Below are 21,148 nucleotides of genomic sequence, written 5' to 3'. Positions count from 1 at the left end.
AAAGCACAAGGGGTAAATTTACATGTTTTCAAACCATAGCGTGGTAATGTCAGGCTCTCAGCAATAGGATGAAGAAAAAGTTAAGATCAGTAGGCGTGGGAAGGGTTTGAATAAACAAAAGAAGAAATGAGATGGAAAGGCAGAGCAGAGAGGGAGAGAGAGAGAGAGAGAGAGAGAGAGGGAAAGAGGAAGAATTGAGAAAGAATCAATGGTAATATTTGTCTTGTGTCCAAATTCTTTACACTGGCTTCGATTTATACCCCCCCCCAAATGATGAATCAGAATCTTGCTGGTACAGAAATGGAAACGACTAACTAACTAATTCAGCAGACGGTTATAACTAACTTTTAACAATTTTGGCTCCAACGCCAATTTACACTAATGCCCCTCCAACTTCTAGTCCAATTGCAATTGAGTCTCTATTCCTGACAATACCCTCTCCTTAAAGGCAGCCTTGTCCTCAAGGCTGGAAATCTGGAAATTGGCTATTGATAAAGGATTGATCTTCCCATGATGCTTCTTCTTCTCCTAGCTGATGCCACTTGATGAGGTATTGGATGACAGAAGCACCATTCTGCATGATGACCCTCCTTTGTAGAATGGCAGCAAGCTGCAATAAGCATTGATCTTGGTGGTCAAGTTCTGGAAGCGTAGGATTAGTAGCTTGATGTGGCCCCAATTTTGGTTTAAGAAGGGAGACATGGAACACTGGGTGGATTTTGGCTCCTGCTGGTAGTTGGAGCTTGTAAGCCACAGCACTGATCTTCTCTATGATTTGAAAAGGTCCATAAAATTTTGTAGCCAACTTCAAACTCTTCCTAATTGCTATAGATTGTTGGCGATATGGCTGCAGCTTTAGAAAAACCCAATCCCCCACCACAAACTGCCTTTCTGTCCTGTGTTTGTCAGCAAACACCTTCATCCTATTTTGTGCTTGGTGCAGATGCTCCTTAATCCTTTGCAGCATTTGAGCTCTAGTTTGCAGCATATTGGTGGTTGCTGGTATCACAGTGTCATAGTAAGGTCCCATAGGTAGGGACAGTGGCTTATAGCCATAGAGAGCCTCAAATGGGGTAACTCCTAGGCTAGTGTGGTAGGAAGTATTATACCAAAGTTCTGCCAGGCTTAACCAGTGACTCCATTGAGTTGGATTTTCCCCTGTCATACACCTCAAGTAAGCCTCCAGGCACTGATTAAGCCTCTCATTCTAGCCATCTGTCTCAGGATGGTAAGAAGAGCTATAATGTAGCTCAGTTCCAGCCAACTTGAACAGCTCCTGCCAGAATTTACTGGTAAAAATTCTGTCTCTATCTATCACAATAGATTCAGGCAGACCGTGTAGTTATAGATATGGTCCAGGAAAACTTGAGCCACTTGTGCTGCTGAGAAGGGATGTGAAAGGGCTACAAAGTGACCAAATTTTGTCAGTCTGTCTATGACCACCAAAATGGTATCAAGGCCTTTGGAACTAGGTAACTTTTCTATGAAATCCATGGTGATGTGTGACCAAGCCTGAGTTGGTGTAGGAAGAGGCTGCAACAGCCCAGGATAAGGCACATGCTCACTCTTGTTCCTTTGGCACACCTCACATACCTGCACAAACTAAATAATGTCCCTCTTCATCCCAGGCCAATAAAACATGCTTTGCACTCTCTGAGCACAGGCTCTTTGGCCAGAATAACCTCCAATAAGGGACTCATGCATGGTTTTGATTATCTTTTGTTTAATCTCCTGACTATCTCCCACATACAACCTTCCTTTATACCTGAGTACCCCCTGGTTTAGTCTGAAATCATAATTCAGTGGTTCAGGGTCCAGTAGTAGCTGACTCAGTAGGTTTTGGCACTGTTGGTCTGCAAAGTAACTGTCCTGCAGTTCTTGCATCCATACAGGCTGAGCTGTGGTTATTGCCATGAGTTGTTGCTACTCAGATAGGGAGTCAGGGGCAGCTCTTCTAGACAATACATCAGTAATTGTGTTCTCAGAGCCCTTCTTATATTGAATCTCATAATCCAAACCCAGCAACTTGGTTAGCCATTTGTATTGTGCAGTGGTTGTTAATCTCTGTTCTAACAAAAACTTAAGTGACTTATGATCTGTCCTGATAATAAAGTGGTTCCCTACCAGATAGTGTTTCCACTTGGTGACTGCAAAAACCAATGCCATCAGTTCTTTCTCATAAACAGACAATCCCATATTCTTAAGAGAAAATGCTTTACTGACAAAAGTTATGGAATGTCTTTCCTGCAGTAGTACAGCTCCCATGCCCTGACCACTGGCATCAGTTTCCACTACAAAAGGAATGTCAAAGTTAGGGAGCCTTAGCACTGATGCACTACTGATGGCTTTCTTAAGCTGGTCAAAGGCCTTTTGTGCCTCTGTGCTCCAATTGTAGGCATCCTTCTTGAGTACATTGGTTAGTGGTTTGCTGATTGCTCCATATCCCTTAATAAAACGTCTGTAGTACCCTGTGAGTCCCAAAAATCCTCTAAGTTCTTTCACAGACTTAGGGGAAGGCCAGGACAAAATACACTCCACCTTGCTCATGTCCATACGTACCCCTCTATTGGAGACCACATGTCCCAGATACTCCACCTCCTGCTGAGCAAAGGAACACTTAGAGAGCTTGGCATATAGTTGGTGATTCCTGAGCACTTCCAACACCTGTTGCAGGTGTTCCTGATGGAGTTCCAAACTAGTGTTGTAGATCAGTATGTCATTAAAGAACACCAAAACAAACTTCCTCAGAAAAGGCTCAAACACCTGGTTCATCAAGGCTTGAAATGTTGTAGGTGCATTTGTACTGGGGAGGCATAAGGGCTGTTACTTGGCTTAATGATTCCAGAACTCAACATATCAGCTATCTGCCTCTCAATTTCTATTTTCTGCGAGTGGGGGTACCTGTAAGGTTTCATTTTGAATGCCTGTGCTCCAAGTTTGAGAGGAATCTGGTGATCCAAACTCCTATTTGGTGGCAGTTGAGTAGGCTCTTGGAAGACCTCTGGAAACTGGTCCAATAGTGTTGTGATTGATCCTGGTATTCCTTCTGCAGTTACCTTGCCTATCTGTGCAGAGGTAGCACAACACCTCCTCTTGGCTTGCAAAAACCCTCTGATGTTCTTCCTCCTAACCAATTCCATTGTTGCATCACTCACTGCCCCATGCAAGGTGACAACCTCTCCCTGGTGGAACATGGATATTTTAAGCTGGTGAAAGTCAAAAGTGATAGGACTATAGTTACACATCCAGTCTACCCCTAGGATGAGGTCCCAGTCCCCCAATTCCATAATTCTGAGGTCAAAACTGTGAGGACTCGTAAAAACTATTATTTTTTTTAGCCTAATTTGTGGCTTAATAAATTATTTAATTGGATATTTGCCTCGAGGAATATTTTCTAGTCTTATTAGACCTAAATACATGGTAATATAACTTCGTTATATTTTTAAAGTAACTCATTTCATGAATTAATTTCCTGGAGCGCGTTTAGTAAAAACAGTGAATAGTGCTTGAAGATTTTATCCGCTTGAGAGTACAATAAGTTTGGAATATTGGAGACATGTATAATGGACCTAAATTCGGTATTTTAATGTTTAAATACTCAAGTGATAGTTATTAGTACTATCGTTATAAGAATTTCCCGGAGGTTTCGCGTTATAGCGTAAAAAATTGACGGTACGCGTTTTCACACGCGCGACTTTATTTGAGGGACTTTAGACCTTTATTTCGGGACAATTAAGAGTGAATATTATCTACATGAATATAAATACATTGGAGGTTTAGTGCACTAGTGAACCAAACGCGCGAGAAAATCGAGCCCTAATCGCGCCAAACGCACCCTAATGTGAGTTGACTAATGGGTGACTTGAGGCCACAAGTTAATGTCTTCTCTTGGAAGCTAAAATCTGATCACTCTCTCTCTCTCTTGAGCTTCAAACAGCCGGCCAGCTCCCTCCTCTCTCTAACTCATTTGCAACAAAATTTCTGCTCACTAATCTCACTCAAAACCACTCCAAATCATCTCCAAAATTAACCAAACTTGCACCACACCTAGCTTGACACTTGAGGATCATTTTGAGCTGCAAACAAGGGCTGGAAATCACGGTTTTTCTGGGGTAATAGAGGGCCGAAAATTCTGCTGAACATCAACCCAAAGTAAGTGATGATCCACTCTTGAAAACTTGAAGTTTGGAAGCTATCTTACCTTGTTAAGTTCATGCATGCATTTGGTTAGCTTGTGTATGGTGTAAAAATGTGATAGTGGGCTCTTGGAATTCCCACACTTGGGTTATTGTTGCTGATGTGATGATTGATGGTGATTATATTGTTGGTTTAGTGGTTATAATGATGCATTAGTGGTGGGTAATTAGTAGAAACTTCATTGGGTGTAAGAAGCAAAAACTTCCGATTTTGCCCCTGCCATGTTCGGCCATTTCCAGGCCAATTTTTAATGGTTTAATGGCTTGAATTAGATGTTTATAGGATGTATTAGATGTGTGAAAAATTTCATTGGAAAATATTGAGGTTTGATTGAGCAAATGAATTTTTCTTTAGAAACTAGCAATCTGGAAAACTGTTCGCGTATGATTCTGACCAGTGGTAGTATTTTGGCTATAACTCTGTCCTCGGATGTCGAAATCATGTGCCGTTGGTGGCGTTGGAAACTATACATTCCTGGCTTTAATTTGGTATATAATGCACGTTCTGATTCTTTGTGAGCAAGCCGAACCAAATGTTTTAAGTTCGCTGTCCTGTTGCTCTGTTCATCTGGAATGAAGTGTTCAGGCAGCAACTTGATGCCCGATTTTGAACCAGATTGGTGCCGAATTTGGAAATGATTTCTTCTGTGATATTTTACCCCTATGAACGTATTTTCCAACGGCGTAAGCCATGCTCTATTTCGAGTTAAATTGACTGAGTTGTGACTGAAACAAGTGGACTGCTCTGTTTTGGAAAAACCCTAATGTTGGACTGGTTTGGAACAAGATATTGGAGTGAACTTGTTAATTGATGTTCTTGATACTAAACACTTACCAAAGGCATTATGGATGTTTCTTAGGCCTTTATTTCACAAATGAACCATGATTGTATAGTTTGCTTGATTAGACGTTTTGAATTGGGTAATGAAAGTCTCAAGGCAGATTGCCTTATAATTTTCCTGAATTTGGTTGACTAATTAACTATCTTACCGAAAGTATTTTTCCCTGAAATTTGATAGAGTGGTACCTTTCATATGGGAGTAAAATACTGCCAATTTTGGTACCAATCCAAGTTCGTTTCGATACCCAATTAAATTTCTAGTGTTGGAGGTTCAAAACTGGAAATTCTTCTTCAGTCTTGAATCTTCCTCAACTTGGGGCTACTATATCTTGGTGCTCGAAACTCCGTTTCTCAATCCGCTTGTTTTGTTATACTCTTGGATTGCAACACTATTTGATTTCCAAATTTCAAAGGTTAGTTCAAAACAAGTGAATTTTACTGAATTTCCAAAATTGGCCAAAAACCAACCTTGAAACTGTCTTAGTATTCTACAGCAGTAACTTTGATCCAACTTTTGAATACCTTCCATTTCGAATCATGGAAAAGTGTCTTCTAGAAACTTGTAGTACTCGGAATGTAGTTTCCAATGGTATCAAGCTTTCCAATTTTGGACCTACGTAGTGCAAGATACGATTTTTCTAGAATTGACACCCAAAGCTAAAATTTGACAATTTCTTAGAAATGAGATTTTGGAAACTTGCCTTCTTTTCTCGATACCGATTGAACATTTTGAACTCGATTTCATGAAAAATGTTAGTCTCTTTCTTTAGACTTTAAAACTTTACTCTTGAGCCTCGATTATTAATAATTAAGGCCCAATTCATGAATTCCCTTTAGATTGTACAACCTTCTTTGATAAATAGGAGTTCTAAGTGATAGTGTATAATAGTTAATGGTTATTTGCTCAGGCGCTCAAGGGGACCTTCAAGAAGAACTCGAAGTGGACGCCTAGACACTTGTTTGAGTATTACTCTCTTGTTGCTATAGGTGAGTGTTCCATATAGGAATACGTAATTGGAATAAGTCTATGACATGCATAACCCATGATTATTAAGTGTTAAGTGCTATATGTTAAGTATTTACCACACTCATGCATATCTGAATAAGGTATACTTGAATTACTCGACATGAAATACCTGAAATATGTATATTTGAACTATTCGATATGAAATGCTTAAAGAGCATATTTATGTGATTACTTGAAATACTAGATATGAAATGTTTGGAGAGCATATCTACATGATGTGTTTAAATGATTAATTATGCTATGACAGCATAAGTCGGTTGGAGTGAATCTCCTCGACCCTTATGTGGAAAAAGTGAAAATCGGCCAATGGTGGCCTATTAAAATGACATATGTCTGCCAATTAACCGTAATTACCACCGTTTACCGTTTACCGTGTTTACTTACCGTTTTCTAATCCATTCGGCTACTTGCTTACTTGATTATCTGCTTACGTGATCACCAACTTACTTGATCACTTGATTATCATGAATCGCATGTTATATGAAGTTGTCCATCATTGTTAGGCGAGTGTGTACTTTACCTCACTCGACCTACTCAAATGATGAATTTTACCTTTTGCCGAATTACTTGATTACTTGTGCATGTTGTAAGCTCTAAGCTGAACTTGGGCCCTGCCTCGGTTACTGACCTACTCGAGCCAGGACTGGGCTCGGTCGGGTAGGTTGGAACCCTGGACAACCGTTTCGGTATACTCGAGTATTACCACTGGAGGGATAAGGTGATGGCCAGTCAAACCGAGGGGATCCGGAAGTCATAAGGTGCAGATGACCGACAGAGTTCCACTGGAACACCGTATCCTTCAATGTGTGTTTATTTTACATAATGATAACCGTTTTATGAAAACGTGCCATACCTATGATATGCTCAAATTACCTGTACAATGATTATTGCCTCATGATAACATGCCATTGTGTAACCTTGAACCATGCGTATGATATGCCCAACTTATTTGATTTATTTGAACTGTTAGAGTGTCTTGGAACCTCACTGGGCTGTGTAGCTCATACCACGTTGTGGATTTCTTTTACAGGGTTCGAGACCAAGGGTGCTCGTGAGTAGTACTAGATTGTTTTCTTTTGAAGACTTTAAGTTATATTATAACGGATGGCTATAGTACCCCTTTTCCATTGGGTTGTATTTAAGCTTGACAGCTGCATAATTGTAAGTGTGAGATATTCGAAGTACTTTAATTATGTATTGAGGTTACTTAAAGTATTTCGAGCTTTTGAATGATCGATTGTAGTGAGTCCCGGCGAGAGCTGGGCAGGCGTCCCGCGGATACCCTTTGGTTCGCCTTAGGGAGAAGTGGGGGCGTCACAAAAACTGAACCTATAATTCTGGATATTCCATAAGACTTGTGGGCACTGAGCCCCACTGGTCACCAAACTCCCATCTCCCATGGTGACTGTGAATGGTTTAACATGCTCAAATGGAATTTTTAGTGCAGATACAAGTCTGTTGTGGATGTAACTGTCACTGCTCCCAGTATCTACCAAGATTTTTACATTTCTCCCTGCTAATTGCCCTTGCAATAGGATTGTGTTTCGCCTGAGAGAATCTGAGAGTGCATTGAGAGATACCTCTACTGATTCCCCTGGATTTCCAGTCAATTCATCCTGCTCCCCTAATGCATCTTGGAATTCTGTATCCTCCTCTTCTTCACACAACATGAAATTCAAGTGTTTCATCCTACATTGATGTCCAACTCCAAACTTTTCTCCACACTTAAAGCACAAGCCATTGTTCCTTCTATACTGCACTTCCTGTGGGGATAACCTCTTAAATTTAGGTTTCTTAGTCTCTGGTTTTGGTGCGTTGGTCTGAGGTAATTTATAAGTGCTGACTCCACCATTCATAGCTGTAGGATGTCTGTACATTCCATACCTTGGTTCAGCCATTACCTTGTTACCCTCCTTCACTGTCCTCCCTTGCAATTTAAGGGTCTGCTCTTGCAGATGGGCTATCTCTACGACTCCAGAGAGGGTGTTTGGTCTGAGCATTCGCACCATAGGTTTAATTTCTTCCCTGAGGCCACTGGTAAAGTTGGAAATGAAGTATTCTTCACTCAGGTTGGGGTTTTGGATCAGCATCAGTGTCTTCAGTTCTTCAAACTTCTCCTGATAGGCCTCCACTGTACCAGTCTGCTGCAATTTGTTGAATTCCTCCACAATGTCCCTACAACAGGTCCCCTTGAACCTCTGACAAAGCAGTTCCTCAAATTCTCTCCATGACAACCTCTGTTTCTCCAACTTGACTCCCTGAAATCACATATCAGCCTTCCCTTCCAAAAACATCTCCACTACCAGTAGCTTATGGTCTTCCTGGATTCTATGCAACATGAAATATTTGTTGCATTTCCTGATCCACTCACGTGGATTCTCTCCACTGAACATGTGCAATTCAAGCTTAGGAAGGGAGTGGCCAGAGATCTTACCCAAAAATTCACAATCCTTCGCCTCAGTATCTGCTTCCAGATCTAATCTCTGATGACTAGGTGGTGTTGGCAGTAAGGGTGTTCGATCTCTCCCCATCTTAACCTCATCACCTGTACTCTTTTCCTTGATCAGCAACGTCTGCATCATCGAACTGAGTGCTTCGAACTTCTGCTCCATTCCAATCACAATTGAATCCATACGTTGATCTCTTCCTATCATTTCCTCTTTCATTTGCTGCTGAATACTTCTGACATCATCTATTACTTCCTGCAACTTCTGTTCTTGCTTCTTGAGATGATCCTCCAGTGTTTTGAATCGAGTACTTTCTGCCATTTGGATTTCAGGAGCTGGCCAAGGATCGGTCAGCTCTGATACCAATTTGTCAGGCTCTCAGCAATAGAATGAAGAAAAAGTTGAGATCAGTAGGCGTGGGAAGGGTTTGAATGAACAAAAGAAGAAATGAGAGGGAAAGGCAGAGCAGAGAGGGAGAAAGAGAGAGAGAGAGAGAGAGAGAGAGAGAGAGAGAGAGGGAAAGAGGAAGAATTGAGAAAGAATCAATGGTAATATTTGTCTTGTGTCCAAATTCATTACACTGGTTTCGATTTATACCCCCCCAATGATGAATCAGAATCTTGCTGGTACAGAAATGGAAACGATTAACTAACTACTTCAGCAGATGGTTACAACTAACTTTTAATAATTTTGGCTCCAACGCCAATTTACACTAATGCCCCTCCAACTTCTAGTCCAATTGCAATTGAGTCCCTATTCCTGACAGGTAAGTTGAGCGTTCGTTGAGTCACAAACCACAGGAGACTTTTGATATTTAACCCTAAAGTTTAGGACTCAGTTGATAATTCTTAGATACTTTAAGCGAGAAAATATCTCCGGAATTTTAGCATACCTTGAAAGTCCCTCCGCCCGAGAGAGCTGAAAAATTCTCACAAATGGCGTTCACCATTACACACACCAGCCATCTCTTCGCCAACCCTTCATACCATCCTGCAATCCATTTTCCAGAATTGCCCCTCAAACAACGCAAGATTACACGTCATCACTGCTTGCCTCCAAAATCACAACCGTCTGAACATGTACCCTTAACTAACGACCACGACCGCCGGCAGCAGAAGCTTCTCCAAGCCGTGGCTGAGTCGAATGAGGAGCAGCTCCCTGGAGTCAGAACATTCGAGAACGACTCGGCGCGGCTTACCCTCGTTGGCGCTGTTGACTTCCAGCAAGCCGTCACTGCTGCCGCTGCTGATGGCGGCCGAGCAGCCAACGAACACATTATCGCCGGCTTACCAACCATGGTCATAGAGACCGTCTTCCCAGGACGGCCTGATGACTGCAGCACTCTTTCCACTAGGCTGGTGAGCAGCAATATTACATTCTGGCCCATTTTATTATTTGCCATAATTTGTTTGTTTGTATGCCTCAACTGAAAACCTGTATTTGATTTCATAGTATTTGAGAACAATAAATAAACGTTGACAAAGGTTAAAACTCGAAAATTAGCTAAGAATATTGAAATTTGAATTGAGGGGCAATCAAATATATTGAGACTGTTTAAAGTTGATCATGACAAGTATAAAGTGAAGGACAACTTTGGGCCATGACAACTAAAATTGGATGGAGGGGATACATTTTCTGTGTAGATTGGATGGTAAATTTTTTACAGAATTACTACAAAAGTTGGTTTAGATGCCCTTCACAATAAATATCCCAAAATTAAGCCTTTACACTTAGCTAATTAGGCTGCTAAACATGCGGCTTTCACTAGTAGTCCCTTAAATGACTAAGAGCCTTTGGCTAAAAGCTAAGAACTACTCTCATTTTTATTTGCGCCCCCCTAAAAGGTGCTTTTGAATGGTTTTGGCAACATAAATAGAATTTGAGGTAGTCACTTTGGCTTTTAGTTCGACTTATTGTGATTATTATTTGGATTCGTCCTAGAAAACATAATTGTAACTTGTAATGTAGAGTTTACGAAGGGAAGTAAATATGAACATGTGGTACCATGTAATGAACATGCACCGTTTTTTGCTGCATTAGAGTATGCAAATTTCTGTAAATGTACATAGATATATGCATTTAAATGTTGTAGTGCAAATTTCAGAAAATTGTGGGTCCAGCTGGGTGCTATGAGGTTGGGGACCCGGAGAAAGTTAATTTGATGCATTATTTTACATGAATCATCAATGCTTTTGGTGTAATATCTTCTTAAATTTTAGCCAACATAAACATGTTTCTGAGTTATGTAAGGTTATATTTGTAGGAGCTTGTATATATATATATATATATATATATATATATATATATATGTATCAGAGATGTGAGGACAAATATGTGTGCAAATTATCTTCTTGACAATTTATGCAACAAATATATATATAGCTTTAATTGATGTTGTGTCTCCTTTGAGTTACGAGGTACCTAGAGGATTTAACATATTTGGAGAAGATTGTGCTAAATGACACATACTTTGATAATGTTATAGATCAAATGCTAATAGCTATGGACGAGCAATTTATTGTTAATGCCAGCGTGGCATGTGTCTTTAACTATCTTGATGAAGACAATGAGATGCATGATATTTTCTGGTGGTCTTCATTGTCACATAGAGGTTCTTGGCAATCCAATCATGACCATTTCTTTTTTGAAATTCTTATAGAGTAGTTGTGCATTCATTTATTCTGTGAAAGGCACATCACATCTTATGCTGCTCTTCTTTCTGAAGTATAGAGCTTTTATAATCCATCTAGAGCCTTTTTTGGGAGATATGCCCTTCAGAGACTTATTTTGTTTCCCCTTGCTGGTGCTCAGTTTTCTTTGTTCTTATCTGAGGGGAATGGTGGTTGAGATGGAATTTGAACTTTTTATTTGAATTATTTTTATGTTAGAAAAGAATGTTAAATGATGAAAGTAGAGATACAAGTAAAAGGAATACAAACTTAGAGCCCCCTTTCAATCCCTTTGCAAATGTATGACTAACATACTTGCAAATAATCATATGCAGCTGCCGATAATAGAGGAAAGAAAAACTTTAATAAATAGCACGTCTTGGGGGTATGATAGAGATAAATGGCAAAAATCCACTAAGGTTTATAGGAGACGTGGGAAGGATGTGTCGAATGCCCAAGCATTGATTTGGCATGCTTTTGACGACAAGGAACCAACTTGGGAGTTGGTTTGAATTCTATGGAGTTTGTTTTCTAATTTTCACCAGTAGGGGTATTTTAGTAATTTGGATTAGTTGCAGGAATTTTGTGTTTATGGTAATTTTGTGTTTAGTAATTATTTTTGGTAATTAGTATTTTAGTTGTTATGGGGAACAAGAAAGCTTAGCTTTCGAGCTTTCTACTAGAATTCTATTCTAGTTAGGAGTCCTAATTAGGATTGGAATTAGCTTTGTTCTAGTATCTATAAATAACCACTTCTCCACAAAGAGAAGGCAGTTTTTTGGTCATTAATCAAATTTTCCAGCAGACTTGACGTCTTCCTTAGGGCTGTGTGATGCATCCCAACTTTAGGTGTGAGGCCTAAAGATTCCTAGGAGTGATTCCTAGAATTACCAATCAGTTTTCACCTTCTTAAGCATATTCTGCCATCCTATTCCAAGCTGCTATTATAAGTTCGGTGACATTCAATATCTAAGCTTTCCTACAAAGCTGTTGTGCCTACCAAGTTTTTGTGCTGCGTCAGGGTACTTTGAACTTTTAAAATGCTACTATTCCATTCATTACAAATAGACCAAATAATTCTGTCCATGCAACACGTGTATTTCTGCACTGCCAAATTTAAGCTTCATAAAATTTATTGTGGTACTTGGGTAAACCCAACTTTTGCTGAACCTTTACTATAAGAAGCTTCTATGTAATTGTACAAATTGAACAGTACAAAGTTGGAATATGCTTTAGCTATGAGGGGTATGGTTTTGGTTGTATGAGACTGCTAATATGCATCGCTAATATGTATCATTAAGTCACAGAAGAATAAAATGAATCTCTTGCAATAATAGAGTTCTACTTTCCAGTATTTAGATTGATCTGCATTCATGGATAACTTGATAACTTGATAAGCATATCCCGTGTTATGAAAGGATAGCTCAAACATGGTTTTGACGTGGTTCTTGCAATTTGTTGTATATTTTTAGTTGCTTTCTTTTCTGCATCCCTTTTTAGTGTTCTCCCTTCATAAGCATGGAACAAGACATAAGAGTAAACATGGTTTCTCAGTCTCACATCAGTTTAGACACTTCTCCCTTATACAGGTTTCACTTTTCATTGTCCTGTTCCTTTATTTATGATGTTTTCAACCTTTTACCTCCTTTTATGCTCAAACCTTCTCTTTCTAGTCATTAAATGAGACTTAATCTAATATTTGGCATTTCTGTCATCATTATTGAATTATTTGACTTTATTGTTTTCCATACAGATAAACTGAGCATTTTATTTTCATGGAACTTTTGCTGAATCCATCGTTATTGTAGTTTTTACCTGCTAGCAAAGTAAAAGAGAAGGCTAAGAAACTCAAAGCTACCCTTAGTGAAGATATTCTTTCTAGCACTACGTCGGAGAACATACTTGCCATGACATTTAGACAGGTGGTACTGCAACAGCTTTGGAGCTTTGAGCTTGTGGCATTTAGATGTGGAACTGAAAGAAATATCGATGATTTTGGAAATCTGAGAGAGGTCAGATTAACCTTTTTCCTTTCTTTCTTTTTTAATCTTTTTCCTGCTGTGTACAACCGAAAAAGAAATAATTGAGCTACTACTTTGTTCTTTCGAATTAATGCATCTGATATCTGCTTCTTGCATGGGTCTGCTCTCTCTTTGTGTCTGTCCAACAGGTGCCACGTGACACTGATGGACTGAATTCTTACTTTCCTACCAGCAGGTACTTGCAACTTTTACCATCAGCTCTTCAGAAGAACATATTCTTTCTGTGCTTGCTGAAGTTATTTGCTCTTCTGCACTTGAAAGTATTGAAAGTCATACAGTGGGCCAATCATTTGGTAGAGCATCTGCAAAGTTTATTCAATGGTTTCACAAACCTAAAAGATATGTATCCAAAGACTCATCCATTATTCTACATAAGCTACTTGATAACGAGATAGCTGCCAATGCAAAAATTCTGCTGGACAAGTTTAGCTCAAGAAGGGTGAAATCTATGGGAATTAAGTCAAAATATAGTTGGTGGACATTGTCATCGGACCCTGAATTGGAAAAGTTTAATGGCCCTGAATTTACTGCTGGGCTTAATGAACATATACCTTCATATCGGCTGCAAATAGATGCTGGCAAATTCAAAGATGTGAAAATTGAAGGGGGGAATTTGTTCACCACGAATATTTGGGAAATTCTCTTGACTCATTGCCAAATGGTAAACTATTCCTATTTTTGTGGACTTCCAACTATTTTATGTCTATTATACTTGACCAAAAGGGTAAGAAAGGCCAATACTTTGTGGCTGTCATTGCCTCCTATTGTGTTACTAATGGTTCAGTCGAATGGGAAATTTCTAAGGTTTTGCCCCTCACTTGGAAGATACATCTGATTTAACTTGCATATCATTCTAAATGGCAAGTTGGTATGAGTTCATTTTTTATTTTTTATTTTTGCAATGAACAGTGTGAAAGATATCATACACTTCTAACCTTTCCTGAAATCTTAGATGTTGTAGTAGCTGTAATGTCTGTCCTTGCAGTTGTCCAGTTGCATGCCTATGAGGTAGTTTTGGTCTTTCATTTAATGACATTTAGAGTTGCTTGACTGCTTGGTCTTATCCTGAGAGTTGTCTTTTGAGATACAAATTGTCATAATTTTCTTTTTCTTTTCTTTTTTTTGGGGTTTTGTTTGGGGGGAGGGGGGAGGTGCAGATAAAGGCGGGATGGAGTTTGAAATTGAGAGTATCAATTCCTGGTGTAAATGGTTTCTTCTCTCTCTCTCTCTCTATCTCTATCTATCTATCTCTGTATGTGTGTCTGTCTCTCTCTCTTAGCATGGACAATAGAATTTTAACTGATTCTCTGAAATATCACAGTTGGGAATGCTTCTGCCGTTCAGTCTTTTTTTTTTTCCCTGAATATGGAAAAGAAATTCAGCCTTTTTTTTTTCAATATACAGCCATAGACAGAACATGTTGCATATGTTTGCCATTCATTTGAAAAAGATACAACTATTAGTGGAGATTACATAAAGGTAGCACAGGGCTTCTTTGTATGTTTTTGGGTGAGAAGAGTGACATAAGCTTTTACTGGTTTAATCACCTTCACTCTAGATATGCCTTATCACAAAGCTATGTGATTAGTATCATGGTCTACGAGGAACCATGAAATCTAAGGAATTCTTTTTATATTGATTAAATTTGCAGGTTTGTTTGGCAGACATTCTTGATATTTATTATCAAGATGACTTCACTTTGCCAGCTAAACAATTGTCGTGTGATGCAATGATGAACCTTTCCAACTTGTCCAGAAATAAGGTATTTGGTGCTATTCGATTTAATTTTTATTGCTCAAGTCCAAGGCTTGACGGGCAATTAGACGGTGCACTTTACCGTGTAGGGACTGGAAATATGAGCTGAAGTGCTAAGATTTCTTGGCAGTTGACTTGTTCAAGTAGCTCAAAAGACAGTAACTATAGCCAATCAATTCTTCTCATTAGCAACCTCAGTTAGGACCTAATTTGATTTTGCTGTTGCTGAAATGGACATGAAAAACTGCAAGTATAGGCATGCTTGTATTGTTTTTCGCTTATGTACGTAGTTGCTAATTTTGTACTTTTGTGTCTTCATTGGCTGGACAGATGTTAAGGACTAAGGAACGGGGAGGGTAAGAGATTTGTGTATTCAAGGACAACAACCAAGCTGGATTGAAAAAAAAAAGTCAATGAAATCACCTTGGATACAGAGTGACTAAAAAAGAAAATTTGCTTCAGAAACAAATTATCTTTTAGAGATTAATGTATCCTTAAAATGGTGAATATGCATGATCTTCTAAAGTTCAGCATGATAGGATTTTTGTGTTGACTTGAAAATATAACTGATAAATAAGATGTTAAATCAAGCTGCTTTCTGCTTGAGCTACTCAAGTAGGATGGCTTTTTGGAGCTATTGTGATTTATTGTTAGTATCTGCCAGGAAATATTTCATAAGTTAGTAAATTGAAGAACATAAATCTTGGATGACAATATAACTTTAACTAAGCATGAAAGACGCAAGAGGGAGGAAAGTGATTCAGCTGTTATACTTTTTTTTTTTTGGGTGCTATCTCTAGCTCTGTTTGTGCCTCTGCTTGCTGTGAGCTTGCTTCACGTGGTGCTACTGAGGAGTTTGTGGTTATGCACTTGATAAATTAGCAGATTTGGGTGTATTGCTGGGGACTTTTTGCCAGTTATTGTTGGCAATTAATTATCCATAAGCTTAAGCATAAATTCTCATAAGTGATTAATTCTAGTGGCATATATAATTAATATGAATTAAAATTTCAGGCTCTTACTAACATTCTCTTCCTCTCTTCCATTGTCATGCTTTGACTGTTGGATTGGACCGAGGCATAATGAATTTTCATTTATTTTGTGTGTATTGATGATATTGAGCTATCTACCTTTTCTTTTTACAGAGCGGCAGTTCTTTGCTTAAAATTTTGTCAGCCACCCTCGCAGGTGGCCTATTGCTTGTTATGATAAGCATTCTAAGTCAACTTTACCTGCCTAATCTGCCTCGCTGGAGGAAGTACCATAAAGATCACTCAGTTCAGTCATCTTGCATTAGATGTATTGAACCCGAATCTTTGGGGCTTACCCAGGTTTGTGCAAGATGCACTACTATTTCTGCTTTTGTTGCTCTTGTTCTGTCTATTTTACTCTGATTGTTACTGGGTTTTGAGGCATTGGGATTCTGAAGCTTGTGTATCAGCTGAATTCTCTGTGTATAAATTAGTTATTTTTAGGTTACATTTGATTTTGAGTGTCACCATCCAGAAAATATTACTGGTTTATTTTATTGAAATCTGATATGTTTCTTAAGTGCATAAATATATGCATATATGTACATTTGGGTGTGTGTGTGTGCGTGTATGTGTGGAGGGCAAATTGATGCAAATTGATTTCTTGCTAGTTATGCCAGAGTTTGGTTATTCCTCTGGACTAGTAGATTATGATTTTGGCATAATTTTCATTGTTGTGAATTTTAAGTTATTCTGCTCCTTCAACTGCAAATCTCTTGTAGATTCAATAGATACCATTTCTGTAAGCCATGGAGATAATCTAAGAGAGATTTGGAATTAATTTATATGCATTTTGCAATTCTAAACTACTATTCTTGACTGATGTTCTCATGCTATGTCATTTTTTTGTGATAATTTATTAGTTCAATTTTACGCAACAGTTACAAATCAGTCTCGTCTCTGATATTGACAAACATGTGCTTGTTGTTGAGGTTGCCACCCCGGAATGACCGTGATGATAATGATTGCTTAAGTTCATTTACTTTTTAAACATGTTAATTCAAAACATCTTCAATATGTTGAACTGATTTTCATGTGCTGATAAGACTCTGATTACAATCTTGCTTATTGAATCCTTGGTTGATATTGACTGAGGCTTGAGTAGTCTAATTGCAAGAAGAAAAAGTACATCTCTACCTGAATTTTAGAACTTATGTGAAACAAATAAAATTTTCATCTAATTTTGAAGTTTCAGTATTTCTTCCAAATACAGGGAACATCTATTTTGCCAAATTCAAGCATGAAAGGACCAATAGCTGACCTTTGCTGTGCTAGTTCAAATGAAAAACTTAGAAAGAAAAATTGGCAGTTAATGAATAAAGATTTTGTATTTTAATGTATTGGTGTAAGCAAATGAAATTTTCTCCACAATCCTGCAAGAATTTTTTATGCAAGAATTTTGTGCGATTAACTTATTAGACGAACCAAATAAAAATTAATCCTCTTCATCCTTTTTCTTTCCGCTTATCATTATTCACAGCCTACCTCAGGGGATGGATCTCCTGCCTTTTCCAGCATCCACCTCATTCTCAGTTCATCTCATGACAGCATTAGGCTGCTACAATGCATAAAACTTATAAATGGACTGATAGAACCAGCTCTTCTGGTGAGGCCTATGATGAGATATGCCGGTAAAGTATACCATTCTCCACTTAAGGTGTTGGGAGACATATATGGACTACAATTGGAGATCTAATGTGACTTGGTTAGATTATACTGTTTATGTGGTGTGACATACTAGAACTACTCCTTTCCTCCCAAATTGATGTGTTAACCTTTTAGTCCAACCAAAGTCAATTTCCAATTTCCGTAGATGGAAATTTAAATCCAATTCTGTCAATTACTCCACCTCTTCAATTGCATGGTGGGCCCATGTACTTGCAATATCTTAGACTACTTAATGCATAGGCAACTTTGTCTAACTAAGTCTGATCAAACTATGATATTAACATAATGATTTAATAGATTTATAAGGGTCTAAGATGGTGGGAACATTGGGGAAGTGACTATCTTCGATATGAATTTTGCTTGACTCCTTTCATAAAGATTTTGATTATAGCTTTCAAGCTTAAGATGCATTTTGCTTTGCCCCTTTATGAACATTAATTCAGTTTTACACATACTGATTTGCTATTGAGATTCCGTCATATCTGCAAGTAGTTCTGTACATTACATGGACCATCGATCTCAATGCTGGTATAGGGACTTTATTTTAGAAAATCACCTTTATGATTATGTTACAGAGCTTCCTGATGTGTCTTCTTTAAAGTGGTAATCTTGAAATCAGAAGATTAGTGCAAGGTTGATTTTAAACGATTTAATGGTGTCCCTGTAATTTTTATAAAACTTAGGGAGTGGTTAGGATAAACTAGCACTAATTTATGCAGTAAGACTTCGTTTGAAAATTTAACGAGGTTGGGGGAAAAAAAGAAAAAAAGCAAGAAATAAATAAGGAGGGGAATAAAAATGAAGTGCTTATTTGAAACATTTGAAATTTGGAGTGCTCCGGTGAAATTTACCGATTTTTTTTTTCTGGCAACATTGTCGGAAGACAAAAGTGGAAGACAGTGAAGCTGGATTTAAATCAATGCTTTGGTTTATGTTTCATTTTCCTTGTGTTTTTGTATTTCCTATTTATGGTGTTGAATGGCATGTATGCCTATATAAAATTTTCCTTTATGATTATGTCATTACTATTCAGAAAAATATTGCGTTCTGTAATCCATGTGAAAACCTTTGGAAGATAGAACTTGTAGTGCTATGCACGATTGTAGTTAGCATCTGCTTGATTTAGATAAATTAGAGTCTGCCAATTGGCTTTTGACAAGCTTGACTTTTTCAGGAAACTGTATGTGTGATTGCTTGATAAAGTATTTATCAGTTAGATTTTCTTATTAATGTTTAAATTGCTGCGTTTGGCTTTCTGGAACATTGGAATCTGTGGTTCTTGTGTTTTAATTGTTTAATTCAGCATTTCCTTTTTTGTAGTTGGAAGCTTGCTGCATTGCAGTAATCAGAAAACTTAAGGACTCTTTTGGTTGGCCTGGAGAAATAATAACAAAAGCTGGTCATTGTGCATGGACTGGAGAGCTGCCATTGTACCTTAAGAGGATGGTTGAAATTGACTCCAAGACGTCAGATGTTTTATCCACAGTGACATTGCCAGGAGAACGAATTGAAGAGATGAAAGGATCTGTTCAAGATATTGCAAGTTATCAGGTTTTTTGGTTAACTAGATCTTGCATTTTCTTATAAACTTAGCTTCTTCTCAATTTTGGCCATTAATGGTATGGTTATGAGCTGGGAAAAAAATTAAATAAATGAGTAGATTTATGGAGGAGGTATGTGAATGTAACGTTGCACTAGGAAAACCAACAATCTGCGACTTACAAGCTAGAAAAATTTATGGCCAGGCATTTATTTATTTCTCATTTGCATATGTATATTCAACTCCATACTAAGAGCGCAATTTGGGAGTGTGGTTATCTGGATTGAAGTGCTTTTCTTGTAGAAAAGTTCAAAAAAAGTGTTTTGTAACTGCGCATAAAAACTTTTGTGTTAGGTAGTTCAGTTTAGAAATACTATCTGGATGATGGTCAAATTTGGGGCTTCTGGGTTTGAGAAGAACTTCCTGCAAAGCTACCACACTTTGAAGCAGCCTCCAAAGCTCTTTTAATCTGTTCAACCGAATGATGCTTTTTCGCCTTCAAAATGAACTTTTCTCAGACATGAACTATAAGTTAGATTTCCTTACGTGTGCTATGCAAGTAGAAACTTTCTATAATCTTTAACTGCTTTAGTAGTAGAAAGGTAGAAAAACTTTCTTTCAAACTGTATCTATTATGTTTATGGTACCATGAAATGTTTTTTTTTTTTTTACCTCGGTTATATTTGCATATTTTGACTAGATGTGTGCTATACTGAAATGATGGTTAATATCCAAAGCTGCTTGTTAGCTACGTAACTGGCCCCTGACCCCCTTCTCTAGTGGGCCTCTCATCTCATATGAAATTACAGCTCGTGCATAATAGGACTCTTTCGTTCCTTAAGTCTTCATTTACATCAAACTATCAAGGAAGCTTTTAGGATATGCTTTTAGCACAAGTTAACATATAAATATTGACTCTCTAGGATTGCATGCAGTTGCAGGATTTCTACTGCAGCTGTATGGGCTTCCAATATGAGCATGGTAGTTTATTAGTTCTTTTTATTTAAAAAAATTTACTTAATGTTGGAAGGTGTTAGCTATAGTAATCAAGAATTTGTTCATGAGCTTTCTGCAGCTTTGCCATCACTGCACCATTGGTTGCTCTCTCTTACTGACGTCTTTGGTTAAGTAGGTTGTTTTGTCTACTGAAGGGGAAGTTGTTGGATTCCAACCAAGAAGCCGTATGGCTGTCAATCACTGGGCATCAAACCCCTTAACAAAGGAGTTGTATGCCAGAAGAAATCTTTCTCCTGGTAAAGGCTGAAAGTTTGTACTACTCGATATTTTTTATGTTGCCTATTACTAGGTGGCTGTTTATTTTGGCATGTATTTGTTGCAGGCTTTTTAGAACCTGGTTTGAAGATCCATCATCCTAGTGACGTTGTGCTATTGGAGTTACTAATGTCGGCAAATCCTGAGCCACATTTTGCATTGGTTAGGCCAGTAGGCATTTGACGATTGGTTGATGGACAGCAGACCGTATATTTTGCTTGTAGTTTGTTTCGTTGGGATTAAGTTGAGCGGAAAATTTTGGTATATTGATGGTTAGACATTCCCTCATTGGTATTATGGTTTTGCTCTTTTGACCTTGCAATTTCAAGTTTGTCTGGGAAAGTTTTTTTATAACATCTTCATCATTCCTGTTTGAAGAAATTCATCCAAGTAAAACAGGAGGAAGTGGTCTAATCGGTCTTCTTGTGCCACTTTTGCCGCTTTTTTCCTTTCTTTTGACAGTTTTGACTTTACTCCTTTTAATTCGTACCTTAGTTTGACTGGCCCTTCTGAATAATTTCTGAAGTGTATTCAACAAATAAAAGAGAGATGTGGAAAAGTAAAAGGAACCGTATAGAAGCAAGCACATGGCAGTTCACATGTACGGAGGATAAAGGAAAGATTTTCAAAAAAGCAAGTGTTGATGTGTCCATTATAGGC

At 38.2% G+C, this 21,148-nt stretch overlaps 1 protein-coding gene across 2 annotated transcripts; it reads left to right on the top strand.

Annotated features, from left to right (window-relative positions):
* Positions 1–9,302: 9,302 nt before the first annotated feature.
* LOC113772322 lies at positions 9,303–20,919 on the top strand. Of its 2 annotated transcripts, none has more exons than XM_027316915.1 (8): positions 9,303–9,869; positions 12,989–13,192; positions 13,398–13,883; positions 14,874–14,984; positions 16,123–16,308; positions 18,997–19,227; positions 20,349–20,469; positions 20,556–20,919. In XM_027316915.1, the coding sequence occupies exons 1-8, from the start codon at positions 9,447–9,449 to the stop codon at positions 20,669–20,671; spliced, it is 1,878 nt and encodes a 625-aa protein (XP_027172716.1). In that variant the 5' UTR covers positions 9,303–9,446; the 3' UTR covers positions 20,672–20,919. The 2 variants fall into 2 exon arrangements, with proteins under 2 accessions (XP_027172716.1, XP_027172715.1); XM_027316914.1 differs by having other exon boundaries at positions 13,395–13,883.
* The last annotated feature ends 229 nt before the right edge of the window (positions 20,920–21,148 follow it).

The sequence above is a fragment of the Coffea eugenioides genome, chromosome 5 (assembly GCF_003713205.1).
Source record: "Coffea eugenioides isolate CCC68of chromosome 5, Ceug_1.0, whole genome shotgun sequence".
Lineage (NCBI taxonomy): Eukaryota > Viridiplantae > Streptophyta > Magnoliopsida > Gentianales > Rubiaceae > Coffea > Coffea eugenioides.
This window is presented reverse-complemented; position numbering and strand designations above follow the sequence as displayed.